The following is an 18,196-nucleotide window of genomic DNA, read 5'->3' on the forward strand; positions in this document are numbered from 1 at the left end:
GGAGCTGTAAAGTTGTCAGTGAGGAAGTGTCTGTGACTGGTACGAGGAGGGCAGTTAAAGGTGTGGCCTTGCAGCAATGGCAACACAGCAGTGCAGGTAGACAGCATTAAAGCCTGGTCTGCTCCCCCGTCTGCTCAGTGACAGCAACCTTCCGCGCTTGGACAATGATCCCAACGCTCCTATTGTGGCTCCTCATCCTAAAAGCCTCATTCAGGCTCTCAGGTAAGTCACTGGATACTGTTACCTCCACTCGGCATGGCAGCTAATTAATAACTAAAACCTAGGTTCAACTTGTCCTCTTTATCCAAAGCCTGTTTTAGACTATATAAAAAACTGTCTTATAAAAAAAGCTAAAGATACTTAAGTAGTGTAAAAATAGACATTTCTCTCCAAATAAAATATTTCTCCTACAATAGATAAAGTTTTGGGTTTAACATGTAAAGCAGATTTAATGCATTTACTTGTGCAACAGCCTGTTGTAACATCAACACATACTGTAACTGCTGAAGTTACATTGTTGCCACATAGATTTTGACATAGTGATTGAAAACTGGCAGTGGCCGGATTTTGACTAATAACAGCACCCTCTCAGGTGTAACTGTGTGGCTGGCTAAGTTAACTTTGACTCATTTCCTTTGCACACCTAGTAAACACACACGGCCAAAACTGACACTGCAGCAAATTCAATGATGTAACAGGTAAAATAGTTCATAACAACAGATGAGGTACAGCATGGTTTGACTTTTCAATCCAGCATGTAATGGATTGTTTCATTTCAGTACAAACCACAAGGTTTCATTGTTTAATGAACTCTATTCTCATTACACTATGATCCAGTCAGACAAGTTGAATTTATGAGAAATAAAGATAAATTAATCAATTTATTTGTATCAGCAAGGTCTTTGCTGTACATGTACATCACTACCATCTACTGTATCTGACATTAAACAATCTGCAATTAATTGTACTAAAATAAAAAATGTGATTGAAAACACTAGATGAACTACTGTATTTTTTAATTGTGGAGGGGTTTCATTCATATTTATATACACCCTTTTTGACTTAAAATATTCTGTTGTAAAATAACAAAATCATTTAGCACAAACATTAGCATCTCATTTAACATATGTTGCTCCTTATAAACACATACTTTAACACTTAAATTTTTAAAACTTTTTTACATAATAAAATATGATCTGAATCCAACAATGTCCCATGAGTTGTTGCTGGAGAATTAGTCTGAGGACTCTGAATGTCTGTGTTTTTATCAGTACAGATATGAGGCATAAAAGAACTTGAAAGCACAAACTCAAGAAAAGATAAAATCTAATTTTGAAATTCCTCTACGCACTCACCCTGTTCTAATCCAACTTAACGACAACATGTTGAGAAATAAAACAGGCTTCACAGCAGGTCTTGTTCTCCATGCTAAATATCTATGTAGGCTAAAGTCTAGTATGGTGTTGTTTAACAAGAATTTTGCCCCCATTTGGTGTTGATTAGCTACATTAGTACAGCTTTTAATTATGTTTTTCTATTAAAAACGTTAAAACAACCTATTGATATGGTTAAAACTTAAACCACAGGAGATCAGAATTCACTTATTTTATATATCCTGAGAAAACATTTGTTTACACCATACACCAATAAACAATGTTTGTATTTGCACAGAAAACCATGAAAATGTGTTTGAAGATGTGAGGGACTATGAAGTGGTTCGACCCATCAAACTTCACACAATCAGAAAAAGGCATTCAGAGGTACATTGTTGTGTTTCTCTAATGTCTGATTCAGTAACAGTGATACCATGGTTGGGGCATAATATTATATATAGTGTAATAATATAAAATTCTGAATCCACAGCTGAACAGCTTTTTTTATTTCAGCATCTCCGACCAGACACTATCAACTATGCATTGACGGTGGGGAGAAAAGATATTGAAATGCAACTACAAAAAAATGTGTAAGTATTTTCTGTCAAAAGCTTTGTAAAACATTACCATTAAAACTGTACATAGTCTTAGTGCCTGAGACTTGGTACTGTAGAAGGAGAATAATAAAAGCAATGTCAGACCATTTTGAAACATTCATTCAGAGCAACTTCCTGGTTTTACTTAATTTTTTTACATTTTCGTTTGTGTGACTGAACAAATCTAAGTAACAAACTGATGTGCGCTTTCTCAGGTGTCAAAGATAACTCAAGTGAATGAAGTCATAGGAAATGTGTGTTGTGTGTTGTGTTGAGATGTTGTCTTTATACTGTATCATCAGTGAGTTACTCACCAAAGACTATACCGAAACCTATTACAAGAAAGATGGAACGCGAGTCACCACAGCACCAAATGACATCGTAAGTGTGATTGTACATTCATAGACAAGTTTCACTTCCATGTTTCTAAATGTCTCGTTCCCATAATTATAAATCATACTATGCTACTGTATGCTCGAGTTGAGTGAATTGCCATTGACATGTCTTCACCAGGATCATTGCTACTATCATGGGAGTATTGTTAATGACAGCGAATCATCTGTAAGCATCAGCACATGTGATGGACTCAGGTCAGTCCTCAAACCAGTAAATCAACTCTTCAATATATCATTGTAACATTTTCTTAAGTTACTTTACTAAATTATTTAATAAAACCACTAAAGGCAACGCAAAGGAGCCGGTTTCTGTAGTCTGTTAGTTGTTGTTATTTAATAGTGTAAAGCCTAATGTTCCTATGGTTAAAATAAAAATTAATAACCTTTATTAGAAACTCCTGGCTCGAAATGACAAACTTGTTGGCAAACAGAACAATATTGACCTTTGTCTCCTTAGTAAAACTGCAGTCAAGCCATAATCACGCTCCATAGCTGCCAAACGCTCCTGTCAGTTTAGCATTAAATTACAAGATGACTAAACATATAAGTATTATGATTTATTTTCCACTATCAATGAAATTAACTGTACATTTTTACATTATCTAACATTAGCCTGGATCACATTACTTTAGCAGTTCTGTTCATATATAACAGGCCAGTCTATTACTATAAGATTCATCTGGCCTCTGGTCAGTTTCAGGTCCTCTGCAGTAATGTTAATAACATTAATTCATGCAGTGTAAAGACATTAAATAATTCATGATCTTGTTTCAGGGGTTACTTCCGAACATCTGCCCAGAGGTACTTGATCGAGCCCCTGTCTGGTGACGACGAGGGGGATCATGCAGTAATGACAGTTGGCGATCAGAACCTCACACCTGCAGTTTGTGGCGTCACCAACACCAGCTGGGGTGCCGACCCTGAACCCCCAACAGGCCGCAGTCGCTCCAGATCAGGAGTAAGCGCAATCTGTTGTTACACTATGCATCATTTAATGGTGTGAAACTGTGATGTAACAGATAAATAACTGTATTTTGGCATCAGATGAACTAAACATATCTCCTTTTTCCTTTGTTCTCCAGGGTGTAAATATTGTCCAGCAACAGAAATATATTGAGCTCTACCTTGTGGCAGATAACCGTGAGGTAGAGTAAGACACTAATGTGTGTCTGTCTAATTCTAATGCATGAATACAATCAACATGTGGAATATTTCAAATGAATGGATATAAACCAAAACAAAATGCTCTAACACAGCAACATGTTATTTTAGTACTTGAAGTGGAAGCAAGATCAGACGGTGCTGAGAAAAAGGATATTTGAAATAGTTAACTTTGTCAATCTGGTAAGTCATGTGCTTTTAGTTTTCCTGGGCAAAGTCTATTATTCATAAATGACAAATGGACACAGTCAGCTGTTATGTAATGAGTTTTCATATGTTCCCCATACTGTCAATTCTATTTAAGGCATAACATTGCATACAAAACTGTTCGGTGTATATTTGGTACAAAATGTGTGATCCCCTTTAGGTGTACAAGCCCCTGAGGACCTTCATTGCGCTGGTGGGACTGGAGATCTGGTCCGGTGGTGACCTAATCACAGTGACCCCTCCTGCAGGAGCAAACCTGGATGCTTTCATGAACTGGAGGAACAGTGATCTGATAAAAAGGAAAAATCACGACAATGCACATCTCATCAGGTAAAAAAAAAAGCTTAGTTGTGTGTAACATCACCTGAATCAGATTTTTAATAGGTGATGTGGATCCTGGGACTAAATGTGGGAATGGAAACCTGTGAATCTTTTTTAGAGGGGGTGGGCTTTTATCGCTCGCTTTTATTGACCGTTTAACTTCATGTGAAAAATAATAGGAGTTGCACTGAGAACAGAGGAAGTTGCACTTGGATTTATTTAATAAAAGGAAGTTTAAAGCTCTTGTTGCTTCAGCTACCGGGTTTTATTTCCTAAGTTTAACCACATTGATATGTTTCTACAGTTTCTGATAGTTGTGGAAATTGCATACATGCGTAAAGTGCAACATTATTGGTTCCCACACATATCAAGCTTGTACAGGTTGTACAGTTTGTCTATGAAGCAATAAATAAAATAAACAATAAATGTATTGACAAACATACACACACAGTGTATAGTACATACCGTAGATTTATATTTAATAGATGTATTTGTTGTCTTCTCTTTCAGTGGCATTGACTTTGAAGGATCCACTGTGGGACTGGCCTTTGTTGGGACCCTTTGTTCCGGTCACTCTGTCGGGGTAATTCAGGTAACTTGTTTTATTTAGTAGTAGAGACCCATTAAAATAAAAAGATGAATCAAACAAATTTCTATTTTATTTAGTTTTTGAACCTGGAGAGGGAAAAATAAGACATAATAACCTCAACTTCTGTTTACTCCAGCCAACAAAAAGACAAGTGTCACTTCTTTGTCTAGACTCAGGGAAATGAAGAAGCATGAAAACAGGAAACAACAGATTTTGGACATTTGATCACGTTCATTCTGGTGTGAGCTGCTTTAAGCTGATGAAAATGCTGATGGACGTGTTCCACTCATATCCACTCATGATCTGTTGCAACAAACTGCAGGATCACAATGACAAGGCCATTGCAGTGGGGGCGACACTGGCTCATGAGATGGGCCATAACCTCGGCATGAACCACGATGACTCCAGTATCTGCACCTGTTCTGGAGAGAGCTGTATCATGGCTGCAGCCCTCAGGTAAAGGAATCTACTATGTTCAGTAATACTAATACATAATATGAAATTAATATTATAATAATAATTATGTATAATATAATAATATATAATATACATAAGTATTATATTAATTATTTAAAACTAAGAAGGAACTTATGAGAAACTCATTCACTCCAGTGTCTTTTTTTCTTGAAAGAAATTCCATTGGTGTGTTTTGTTTAATATAGAATCCAATTGAAACATGATCTGTGACTGTGAAAATTGGGTTTGGGTTTAGGCTCAGAACTGATATGTTAGAAAGTTTTGGTTAGAAAGTTTTGGTTAGAAGTTTGGTTAGAAGGCGACTGGTAGTGAAAATGTCTAGTCCAGCAGTTTGTTTTGCATTCACTCATGTGTGACCTGAACTACTGTACCTGGATCCAGTCTGATGTATTGTCTTTCCTCAGCTGGATCATTCCTCGAACCTTCAGCAGCTGCAGCACCAATAGCTATGAAAATTACCTGACAAGTCGCAACCCCAGCTGCCTCCTGGACAAACCACAATACAACAGTATTGTAGCTCCTCCGGTTTGTGGGAACGGGTTTGTGGAGACTGGAGAAAAGTGTGACTGCGGCACAGTAGAGGTACATATCACTTAGAAGTAATGGTTTTATGCTTCTGGGTAAACTTGATCTTTTATCTTATATCAAAATGCTGAAAAGCCACTTAATGTCCATTTCACGCTGTGTGGTTGTGTTTAACATGATGCTGAAACAAATAACAAGCACACTTTATTAAACCTGTAAATAATAAAATGTTTTAGAGAAAATACATTAAATCAAAGTTATTCAGTTTGTAGTAAAATATTTGCTTTGAACTGCATTTTGAAGATTTGATGTTATGTTAAACTGGGGACTAACTTTAATCAGCTTAGTTGTTGTTTTTCACAAACTGAAAGCAAAAATAGCAGGATTTACATCTAATTTACACATGACTGGCCCTGCTGTCCAGTTGGTCCAGTTAATTTGAATTGAAATGTAAAATATGTGTTTCATAATGTTTTAGAATTATTCAGTATGAACTAAAAGTAAAAGATCGAACATTAATTTTATATAAGCATGGAAATGTGTTGAAAATCTTTATGACTGTTAAGTGTATGCATAGCAATAGCTTATGAAGTAGGGATGGATTTTGAACCACTAATGCACGTGCTCTGGCAAAGTATGTGCCCTGAGGTGATGTGCTGTTTTTCCCTTTGTTTGAGCCTGACTCTTCAGTCAGTAGATTGTTAGGAATTAAGCTGTCTGAAATGTACCAGTGCATAATGTAAGCAGATCTTTTACATGTAGTTTTACAGTTTTTTGAACAATGTCCATCTACCAGACAACATCCTTAAAGAAAACCGAGTTCAGGCCAAGTATAGAATTGATTACACAAAATGTAGGTGAACTACAAGACAAGAACGATACTACAAAATAATTAAACTAAACTATTTGGTACACGTCATGTCGTACACTTGTTGTAAAGTAGAGTGTATTTCTGAAGTAAACAGAAAAACAAGTTTTCTTTAAAGTTGCATTCCAACAAGAGTCAAGCTGAGCTGTTAATTTGTTCAGACCTGCTCTCACCACTGCAGGTATTCAGCCGACCTGTAAGCCCAAAACAAAATCCTCAAAGGAAAGCTTTTGGGTGGGGTTGTTCTGAATGCAACAGGGGTAGTTTGTTGCAAAAGATCCTTGATCCCATTAAAAGGACATCATCTCTTTGTTATCTAATTGCTTTAGAGTTTTAGGAAGCACAAAAACCTTAAAACAATTAATTCAGTGACATTTTCTGTGTTCATTCATGGAGATTTACCTTTAAGTCAGATAAAATTGCAGACAAGACAAATCTGCAACAGCCCTTGATTCCCTTCATCGTCTGTAGCAAAACTCTAGCACTACAGATGAAGGCTATTGTTTTAGTTAAACATTTCCAACTGGCTTCTTTTTGACAGACATGAGAACCGTTTAAAAACCAAGTCAAACTAAAATGCATGACGACTACTGGCTTATGTCCCATCTCTGCAGGAGTGCACTAATCCATGCTGCAATGCCACCACCTGCTCATTAAAAGAGGGCTCTCAGTGCGCTGAGGGCGAGTGCTGCAAGAACTGTAAGGTGAGTAAATGAGATGAATAATAAATGGTACTGGACTTGCTTCAACCACTATTATTACAGTTGTATTATATACTATACAACTGTATGCTTGGACATATGTGGTCCAACACAGCCCTCTAATGGATGTTTTGGTGTATTACAAATCACAGATTAAATTATTTATTTCATTCATATTTCATTCGCATTCCACACTGGAACATGGACTTTCAAAGTAATGTATCGTCATGGTAAAGGATCAATGATGTGATATTTACTGTAAAACAACATCCTTCTGCCTCCACACAGATTTTGCCCCGCACCCAGGAGTGCCGCAGGAAGCAGGATGACTGTGACCTGGCAGAATACTGTGACGGGAAGACGGACACCTGTCCCGAGGACGTCTTTGCGGTGAATGGTCTCCCGTGTGAGGGAGGTCTGGGGTACTGCTTTAATGGCAAGTGCCCACAAAGGCCCAACCAGTGTGTCAGGATGTATGGATCAAGTGAGTGGCTTGTTCGTGGTAGATTTTGGACCATTTTATGATATTTATATTATAAGAGAACATTCATGGGACATTAACTGTATGCTGTACTCCCATGTAATCTGTCCCTATCACCAGGTGCTGCAGAGGCTGCTCCGGGCTGCTATGACTTCAACCTGCGAGGACTCTACTATGCCTTCTGCAAACGTCCTGCAAAAGATCAATACATCCCCTGCCAGCAACAGTGAGTCTCAGCAAAATACCGTCTAACAGTTACAATTACAAGAGATACTTACTGGGAAAATATGGTGTCTCAACATATAAACTCTCCCCTTTCCAGAGACGTTTTGTGTGGGAAGCTCTTCTGTAGTGGTGGTAATGAAGACCCAAACTATGGCCGCATGGTCAGGATCGGCGCTTGCAAGGCCGCTTTCTTTGACGACAACACTCAAGACTATGGTCAGGTGGACCCTGGGACTAAATGTGGGAATGGAAAGGTAATACACTGTGTTAGTGTCTCTGAGAATTTAATATCATATCATTTTCAAACATGTCATCGATCACAATATTGTAGAATAGAATGCCTTTATTAGTCCCACAGCGGGGGACTATAATATTGTGTTATGTAAAGTCATCTTGAAAATGTATTTGTTCAAAAACTTCAGTGCTACACTGTGTGGTGTCATTAACTGTTCTGTCCGTCTTGAAGGTGTGCAGCCAGAGTCAGTGTGTGGAGCTTGAAACAGCTTATAGAAACACAAACTGTTCTGCAAAATGCCCTGGTCATGCTGTAAGTACATGCCAATACTAATATTATTCAATACATCAGCTACTAACTACGGAAATATTTACTGTAGTTAAGGTTTAGTCGTTAGGTTTATGTGGTAGAACTGATTTTATTGATATTATGTAGCTGTACTGAAGGACACTCTTGTGTTTTTCTGACTTGATAGCACTTTTATGGTCTTTTATCCTGACTAATAATAATAACAGAAGAATGTTGTTGCTTTGTCACAAAAATTACAGTGTGACCTGTCATCCCATATTACTTTGTTGCAACATTCAGTGCTTCCACTGTCCCACAGCTGAGATCCTCTGAATCTTAAATTGTTAAGTTCCTAATCCTGAAGGATGCTTGTGATTTTTATGACTATTATTTGTTTACAAATTTTTAATGGTAAAATGATAAAACTACAGGCCATTAAAATAATCAAGCAGCACAATATAGTAAATATACTGCAAATTGTTTATGTTTACTTTAAGTTGCTGCAAAAAGAATCCCCACCCCACTCAAAGCAGTATTCTGTATTTGCCAAGCACACACTGATTACCCCTCATGCCTCCCTTAACATTTTTGGCATTGTTTTTTCAGTTGTTGATTTGTTTTGTTTTGGCTGTGTTACAGCTGCTTGCATGCTTTTTGTCACAAATGTTTTTTGTTAGTAGAATTTTTGATTCATTTTCAATTCAGTGTCTTTTATACTGAAGTTATACATTTTGTTTACATCGGATATCTTCACATAAAAACTGCTATAAAATGATCATACATCAATAGTTATTTCTGCTTTTTATGTAATTTACTTAAACAACTGTAAACCTGCAACTTTTACTTTTCTTTAAGATGAAATGCTGACATTACAGAATGCATGGTTTTGTAGTTTTGGGCAGGTATGAAGTTGTTTAGGGGATTTACAAAGTGAAAATTATGTATGATGATTTTATACCAGTTTTTGTTGCATGGCCCTTTTTTGACACAAGGGTCTCGAAAGGGAATTTTTTGAAGGTTAAGTTGAAAACTAAAACTTGGTAATGTGTGTGACTTCCTTTGTCCTCAGGTGTGCAATCACAAAAGTGACTGTCAGTGTGAGCCTGGGTGGATGTATCCTAACTGTGATTCAAAGGAAGGACAATTCGCTTCTCCTCCTGGTACAGTACAAACACACAGAACCGCATAAAATTACATGTACAGAATAAGTACTACTCATTACTTACTGCATCCTAAGCAGATTCTTCTTTTATCTCTGCAGGCGTGGTGACTGCTATTGTAGTGAGTGTTATCCTCGTGGTAGTGGGTATCATTGTAATGCTGGTGTTCATCTGGAAAAAACGTCAGACTCCCGCGATACCAACGTAAGTAATGTGTTTTACAATAAATTGTTGTTCGTTACTTAGTTAACGAGTCATTAAAATGTGTTGCTGTAGAGATGTTGTTGATCAAAAGTTTTTTTAAATTCTTCTTAAGAATATTTCTTCTTAACATATATCCAAATGACCTGTTTAAATTTCTTCTAACAGTGCAAACACCAACAGAAAACAGGTGGCTGTGAGTAACGACAACCCAGGTTTTAGGAGGGATCAGGTTCCTTTCCAGCCAGGGCCAGTGCCTCAGGTAATGCGTTCAAATATACTATCCTGTACGTACATTAAATAACTATTCAGTGTGTTTCCTAACAATACCTCACATTTTAGACTGGAATGCCAAAACCTAAAGGACCCCCACCTCCACCACCACCAACAGGGATCAAACCTCCACCTCCAGCTCACAACTACATAAATGCGCGTCAGGTAAACTTTTGATTACTACTTTTAGTGTTTAAGTTCATATGGGCTGATTATGTGTACTACACCTGATCTCAGTCACATGTACAGTATAAGATCCAAGCAGGAACTCTAACTAGCTATAGGTATAATTGATAGCCAGTTCGTACTGTATCTTTAGACAAAACCAGGTTAGCAATTTCCCCATTTTTGCAACCTCTTCTTCTTGCTAGCTTGTTTTCAGTCTCATTCTATGTAAGAAAGCAAACAAGCAGGTTGAGTTTGTTTAGTTGATAGTGTTTTTGCTTTTTCTTTCAGGCTCTGAGGCCAGTTCCTCCACCTAAAGTCTGACATCTCACTAAGTGCCACCTATAAGCAGGAGTGAGGATTAGCGGAGCTGTTTATCCTCCACAGAAGCAAAGATTTTTTTTGGAGGTGTTCCGGCATAAATGTTTCTTTTGCATTTTTGTTGTTGCATTGTTGACTGAAATACCCAAGGGTTTATCAGTGTTGCCAAATTTGACTGAAAGAAAGTATTTGATGACAACATCTGCCAAATCACTAATGGTAAAACATATTAAAGTAAAGAACTTTTAAAAACACATTTGCAGACTTTGCACCACAGCACCCATGGACCTCATCTTTTATTTACTGCAGGTATTTTATTGCAGTAGACCCATGAATGTACACAAAGATGCATGTTACTTTAAAATGAAACAGAACTTAGTAAAGCTTGAACGTTGATTTCTGAGGAGGTTTGTACACATTTGACTGGCTGTCACCCACAGACAAAAAGACATTTTGTCTGGGTTCAGTTCAAATTGTCTGTCATGAGTGGTTGACAGTGTGTACAGATGTCTAGCCCGTCTTCCGCCCCGCTGTCAGAGGGCTCCTGGCCGAGATAATAAGTGAGTACTATCACCTAATAGAAAACCTAATTTCTCAAGGTCAATGTGCCTAATAAAGACTAAAGTCACCAAACTTTAATCTGGTAATACTGCTTTGGGCTAGTAATGTGTGGGACAGCAAATCTGTGTCAAAATTGTTACTTGCTTGTCATGCACTTGATCTGTAATTTCAGGGACTCATGTTGTGTTTGAAGCACTTTCATATTCAGGCTTGGGATAGGTTGTATTTGTTTTTATTATGTTTTGTAAGATGAATATTCCATAGCTAATTTTGAACTGTATTCACCCTACAGTGTCAACCTATTTAGTTAATGCTAATACAGCGCCTTCACTAAAAAAATAACAATGATAATAATATTGTGAGTATAACTGGTTATATACAGTGTACTGTAAACGACGTTAGGTAGATATTTATACAATGTGAACATGTACATACTTTACAGCAACATCATTAGCTTGACTTTCCAGTTTTTACAGTTTATGTTTAGATTAAAATATTAAAAATAGTTTAACCACTGTGACATTTCTATAGTGATAGTGATATAAATAAACAGCAAATGTCAAATTTAACAAAAGTCTATGTGGGAAACTGATAAAAAGACTTAACTGGATATCTTTTTTCCATGGAAGCAAGGAATTAAGCCTAAATGCTCGCAATAAAAGAGATGAGATATGAGCTATAATTTGGAATTTTATACAAATAAACGCTGTGTGCCAAAACATAACAAGTACTGTACAGCTACTTTTATGTTTTTCAATGCACCAAGGATAACTTTGTGAATAATTTTAATAAGTTGACTGAGGTTTTATAAACAGTGATGTCAATGAATGCAATATTCTACTGTATCTCCATCAAGTTTCACACTGTATGCAGCAGTAGCAGGGTATACAGGAGAAGGGACAGTGGACTGATAGAGTCTCAATTCCTATTATCTTAAGTAGTGTTTGTGTTAACACCCAAACCTTACAGCTTTGCTTTGAAGGAAAAAAGAGCAAACAAGCAAGAAAAGTCAAATAAACACTGTATTTTTATTTTGTTAATTTCTTGTGATACATCTACATAAAAGATTTCATTGCCTTGCATGACAAGTATTTTTCTTTTTCTTTGTCTTTTTTTTCAGCTATTTTAAGATTTTACATTCTGTAAGATATGTATAGGACCTAACAAGAGGTCAACATACTGTATGGCTCACCCAATAAAGCCTTACCTTCAAAACAAGTCTTCATGTCATACAGTAACTTTGACTGTAAACTGAAATACTTTACTTTTACTGTTTTTTTCGCATATCTAGTGAACAAAATGAAAAATTATGCTTTGGAAATGATGAACTTTTCAAGGTTAATACTAGTGACACTTTTTGAATAATTGAATGTCTCCTGGACCATACAAACACACATCCGATCTGTGATCTTGATGTGTGGCCAAGATGGTATGGCACATGGGCACAAACTCCCCAAGTCAGAAAGAAACGTGCTAAAAGGATTTTAAAGCTTTTCTTCATTTCCTTACTGGATTACAAAAACAACAGAATTACAGTCAGGTGTGTCGAAGCACCAGTTAAATTGATTGTTTAAAGGGTTGGGAGTGCCTGTGAGAACAGTAAAGGTGTTCGGACCAAAGGAACCGAAGAGGAGAAAAAAAACTTTACAGGCAATTTGAGGGATTTTTACTGGTCCCCCATTTTGGTATGACCATAAGTTGTAATGTAATATACAGAATATATAGGTCAGCCATGGTTGAGATGATTACAGTACTGCTAGTCCTTGATAGAGAGCTGTGTGGTGGTACTGTACCTTTTAATAGCATCATCCCTGCCAATGAGGGATGACTCGGTTGAATGTGTCTGTGTCCAGCATCATCAAAGGGCTGTCACTTCACTGAACATCAAATGCATCCCTTATATCATACATACAGTTATCACAATTCAAAAAAACATCCGCATACTGTATAATCAACAATAGCTGGAGACACTAATACAACTTTATAACAATGGAAAGCCCCAAAAGCAAAAGTTTAGGGTCCGTCAAAAAAACATCAACTGAAACTCCCATAATTGTGTTAAATATACTGAAATTCCCAATGCTATTTCAAGGACTGGGTGGTCAGCAGTTCCTTTTTACAAGTTTATAAGCAAATTAAGCCTGAAAACTGTTTGCAGAGGAAACATTTTGTGCCAGTTAGTTTCTCATGCTGTCATGTTTATGAGCAGGATCTCAAGAAGAAATCATCCAACCAGGATGTATTTGTGGTGACAGAGTAAAGCCTGCTGTACTATACTTTAAATTATTTGGTTCAGCAGAACAAGGTCATCCTAGCTGCCTTCAGGTGAATACAAATCATAGTAGCCAGTAAAAGCAGCTATCATTGCACATACTATATAAATCATTTTTATAGTGATGAACACAGAAGTCAAAATACTTAAAAAGATTGACTTAGCTTCTTTGGAAACTATTGTGGAAAATGACTCATCAAATTTCTGCTTTTAAATATAAAATATTAAACTGCAGTATTTGTTCTGATCCTTTTACTTATTAATACATTAGTTACATTTGTACCAACAAGTATATATGCAAACACTGCACTGAATATAGAAATTTAAGAGCTTAAAAAAAACCTTGTAAAATTCAAATGGGGAAATTGAGACTACAGGATTTGTCCATCCCTTTCTAACGAAAAAAAAATGGCTAAATCTCCTGGACAGCAAGGGCTTCATCTAACTGAGTTTAAATTTACAAAATTGTGACATTTTGACATGTATAACTTAGAACTTAAGTTTACAATATACATTTGAACAACTGCAAAATCATTTGTTGCTATTACACAATGTAGCTAATATATTTAAATAAATACAGTAAGGTTAAAATTTCCCCAAATAACTCCTCACACATTTGTTTATATTTTAAACTGGGAGTGTTTTCCTTGTACTGTGGACCCCATTTTTTTAATTTTTATTATTTTTTTTTAATCTACTCATTTGCCAGCTTCCTTTCTCCACCCAAATGTAGGCGAGTAGAAGATGGACAGGCAGTTTCAGTACAAGCGACAGACAGGGAAAACAGAAAGAGAGATGTTGATGGCTATGAGTCAGGGGATGTGGGTTGTGTGAAGATGGGAGGAAGGTGTTTTTGTTGCCTATCCATCAGTGCCATTCTTATTAGGAGTGTTGGTGTTGATCACGGTGCCATCTGGCTGCTGGCCATCTTTGCGAGGCGGCATCCTCTCATTTATCCTGTCCAGCCCGCGTGCTTCCTCGAAGTTACGAATTTTCCTTGTAGGAGAAAAGCCTTGAATGGCTAATGGGCATAGAGAGACCAAAGAAAAAGTTTTCAGAAGTGGAAACATTTGAACTTGTCATTGTACTGCAGTAAAATATATTCATATCATGTAGTTTAAACAATCATGATTAAAGCTAGTTTTACTTGATAGACACAAAACAAGGTATCAGCCTATCACTGTACAGAGGCTCAGTGATTATAGCACATGCACAGGTAAACAATGACTAGTGTTCACACATCAGTGGGACAAGCTACAACAGTAACGCCTCACACTTTGTGGACTTACGGAAAGTTCCCGAACCAGCCAAGGAAACCAGATAGAAAATGTGTGCAAGTAAAAAGCAAACTTGTAAATGACAGGCAAACTGTAGAAACAAAATTCTCAAGGACAAAACTAGATAACTATATAATGAAAAAGTCATTTCCATCTGTCAATGGGTTCTGCCAAAACATTATTATTATTTTCATCAATAATAATTTAATTCATAATGAATTCATAATTAATTATTACTTAATTAATATAAAAGTTATACCTTTGAGGAAAGAAATGTTCACATCTAAAAATGTAGGTCATTAATACAACAGTAATAGTGATTTAATGGTGGTTTGAAATAATTAACTAAAAGGATGAACAAATGTCTAAATAACTGGCTACAAAGTAAGAAAAAACTAATGGTAACAAAAATTTAAGTAAAATGTTTATAAATATACAGCTAAAAAGCTATCATTAAAAACCTGGATAGTGGAGTGGATAGATTGTCATGTAAGTAGACAAAAACAACAAATTTACTGTATGGGATTAAACTATATTACAGTTACCATTAGGTTGTGAACTAATGCTTTACAATATTCTGCCCTACCAGTTTTTGTTCCCTTCCATTTCTTGAATATTTGTATGTTAACATAGCTTTTCTCCACGACCTACCATTCAGAGTGGGCAGACAATATGCAAACAGCTGAACTGTGTAACAGGATTACCCGCTGAAAATATCTCAAGGCAGGGATGTCCCTGGCCTTTTTTTAGACAGGTCTTAGTGGGAGCCACATTTGGCAAGAAACACTACTGTGGCTATTACAAATAGGTTCTTGTCAGCCAGACACATGTCAAGTTCTGAACACAATAACTAGCATGGCTGTGACGCAGGTTTTACACTATGCTGTCTGTCCGCTGACAAGCCTGAATAATTTATAGCTAGTAAAATATTAAATAAATAATTTTGTGCATGCTGTACCAGAAAATTTAATTTATCTTAATATCACATGTACTTGTACAATACAATAAATTATACAAGTTTTTCTACTGCACATAAACATATTCACTTACGTATTGCTTTAATGTCACCTTGTAAATGAAGTGTTCCACAAAGTTTTACAAAACCAAGAGCCACCAGGAAAGAAGAGTGTAGAGGATAAAACCACAAATACAGTATAATAGGGAGGGGGCACAATAAAACAAACAAGTTCATATTTTAGGAGGGGCTGTGTTAAAGGAGTGAGCAACATGCACAAAACAAACATAGGAGCCACACAGCCATGCATACCTTTTGCTTTAGCTGCCTCAATGGTAGCTATGATAATAAGAGGTGAGGAAAGGAGACAAGATTGAGCCATCAGAAGAACCCAGAGACAGCAAATACAACAGTCCAAACCTTGCTTTGATAATCTAAAAAAATAGATGGCATAATACATGCCATGACATTGTATAGTTGTTATAAATGGAAAATTCATACTGCTATAAAACCGTCATGAGAACATGTCATTGAAGATGCAGAAAGGGTAAATAGAAAATGCCTGTTAGAGACAGAAGGTGGCAGGGGTCATGAGGACTTAAGTAGGGAAAGCTGTTAGATGGTCAATTATTAGGACATACACACACATATAAATATAAGAAATATTCAAAAAGACACAGCTTAGCAACACTCATCTTGGTCCATAGTTGATACTGTAAGTTCATTTCTTCTTGGGGATTTCTAAATTGTTGATATTTCATTGTACAAAACAAACATGAGTTTACATGGACAAACAAACATGAACCTTTTTATTGAGTGATCTAGTGCATACAATACAGTACTTGCATAAATGTAGAAAATAATTTGAGGGACTAAAATATCATTTCTCCTGAAAGTGACTGCTGTAACAGCAGGATACAGTATCAGTATACACATACAGAACTGTAGTCCCCTTGATAATATGCTTTCAGCGTTGCTTTATGGGGAGGGGTTGTTGTAGCTGGAAAAACAGCTCTGCTTGTCTTAAAGTCCTTGAAAATGTATTAACTCATTAACTTTGTGTTTGCACTCAGATGCAACCATTTTTTAAAAAGAGAAGCATCTCAAATATCAGTAGCTTCAAAAGCACAAAATAATGCAAAAGTGTGGACAAATCATCAATAATCAACTGCTCTTTCTTTGTTTAAACATCCTTTATTTTGAAAATGGATTCTGGTAATGTGGACATTGACAATGACATTCTCCTTAAAAGGTCACAACATGGGATTTCTTCTCCGAATGCTCCGAAGTTTCTGTAAAGCGTGGCAAAGCATGACTCCTAGTATGGGTTCCTGGCAGGAAAGGCCACGCACTGACCTTTAGATGAGAGGGTCAGTTGCCACTTCCAGGTGACAAGCTACAGTATGCCCCCCCTCTGACCGGGCAGCCTACAGCTCAAGCCCAAAATGCTCTGATGTATACAGAAGGGATGATTCTCTGTGATGGTCATAGTCCCTTTGAAGGGTTCTAGATCAGTGGCTAACAAGACAGGGGCTGGTCTCCTTGGAAGTCACGACACAGAACTTCAGTAGCAAAATGAACAAAATGTTTCTCTGGGATTTTAGCAATTATCTACAATTATCTACATTTCCTGTTTTGAAGTTTTTGTGAACTGATATATGTACAGTATGGTAGAGGACCGAGAGAATACATACACGCACCCACATACAGTACACCCACGAGATTTGAAGAAACGTCTGCAGGGATCCAGGTGATACTAAAGAACAGGCTGCTGAGGCCATGGACATGAATACTGGGTACAAAAAAAACACTTACCGGTCTGTAAGGTCTGCTTTCCACCAGACAACACTCCCACTGGAAGAGTTCCCGTCGGCGTCAGGCCTTTGAGCGTTAACACACTTTCACTTTCCTCCCTTGTGAAAGACATGGAACAAAAACGCACACAGATTATATTTTAGCAAGCAGGGTGGCCAGTCAATAAGCTGTTCCATAACCAAAAGGGTCACAAGTTTGATTATCCCTGGATGTTAAACTTCTCACTGGCCTCAATGACTGACAGAGTGACAGTTTGCTCAACTATCCTCTAGCCAAACCGGTAAAAAGTGTCTTGGTTCTAAAAGTGGCTCGCTAGCAACTGTGTCGATTTAAGCAGCAGAAAAAAAAATAGTATCGGTTTACAGTGTCAAGATTTGTGTCAACACACTTTAAAATGTGGAAATTAATTTTATTTTATTTGTTCTCTACGGAGTACAAAGAAACTGAGGTGAACAACAGAAGTCACATTCTGTGTCATGCTTTTATCTATTTTTATCATAATTCATCTGTAACGTTTGCAATAATTCTTTAATGTGTTGGTTTTTGATATGCTCTTTGGCAACTGACCCACATGCGGAGATCTGGCATACTGTACATTTTAAAACTATACATTGCTACAGTAACTTGCTGCAGTGTAAAAAGCTACTGTAGCAGCACAGCAGGACAATTAATCTGGAACAAGTTCTAATGTCATTATGCAGTCTGAGTGCATCGTGAGTCACCTCATGCCAGTTCATTAATCCTATCAGGACAA

The 18,196-nt window shown here is 36.9% G+C and overlaps 2 protein-coding genes across 7 annotated transcripts in view; one reads left to right on the forward strand and one right to left on the reverse strand.

Annotated features, from left to right (window-relative positions):
- On the forward strand, positions 1-12,341 carry adam28 (ADAM metallopeptidase domain 28). Its single transcript, XM_029163495.3, has 22 exons — positions 1-222; positions 1,672-1,760; positions 1,887-1,963; positions 2,272-2,350; positions 2,483-2,559; positions 3,139-3,322; positions 3,447-3,509; positions 3,637-3,708; positions 3,893-4,062; positions 4,564-4,645; positions 4,965-5,098; positions 5,524-5,701; positions 7,127-7,216; positions 7,502-7,697; positions 7,815-7,920; positions 8,017-8,173; positions 8,386-8,466; positions 9,512-9,602; positions 9,704-9,806; positions 9,972-10,065; positions 10,146-10,241; positions 10,533-12,341. Exons 1-22 carry the CDS (start codon positions 165-167, stop codon positions 10,563-10,565), a joined length of 2,310 nt encoding a protein of 769 aa, XP_029019328.1. The 5' UTR covers positions 1-164; the 3' UTR covers positions 10,566-12,341.
- ppp3cca (protein phosphatase 3, catalytic subunit, gamma isozyme, a) overlaps positions 12,133-18,196 on the reverse strand; it is a 19,009-nt gene continuing 12,945 nt past the window's right edge. Inside the window, exons 12-14 of one of the 6 annotated variants that reach the window (XM_029163498.3) lie at positions 17,443-17,540; positions 15,940-15,966; positions 12,133-14,407 (exon numbers count right to left, since the gene is read on the reverse strand). In XM_029163498.3, the coding sequence (XP_029019331.1) occupies positions 14,256-14,407; positions 15,940-15,966; positions 17,443-17,540 (277 nt within the window). In that variant the 3' untranslated portion in view covers positions 12,133-14,255. Of the gene's footprint in view, positions 15,967-16,289; positions 16,984-17,442; positions 17,541-18,196 lie in introns of those variants that run through there. The other 5 variants (XM_029163497.3, XR_003787063.2, XM_029163499.3 and 2 more) reach the window with 5 other exon arrangements.

This window comes from Betta splendens, chromosome 9, assembly GCF_900634795.4.
Source record: "Betta splendens chromosome 9, fBetSpl5.4, whole genome shotgun sequence".
Lineage (NCBI taxonomy): Eukaryota > Metazoa > Chordata > Actinopteri > Anabantiformes > Osphronemidae > Betta > Betta splendens.

Coding starts and splice junctions, on each gene's coding strand:
- adam28 (XM_029163495.3), top strand. CDS start 165: ATGATCCCAACGCTCCTATTGTGGCTCCTCATCCTAAAAGCCTCATTC. Junction 2,351..2,482: donor CCACAGCACCAAATGACATC/GTAAGTGTGATT, acceptor TGTCTTCACCAG/GATCATTGCTACTATCATGG. Junction 3,709..3,892: donor TAGTTAACTTTGTCAATCTG/GTAAGTCATGTG, acceptor GATCCCCTTTAG/GTGTACAAGCCCCTGAGGAC.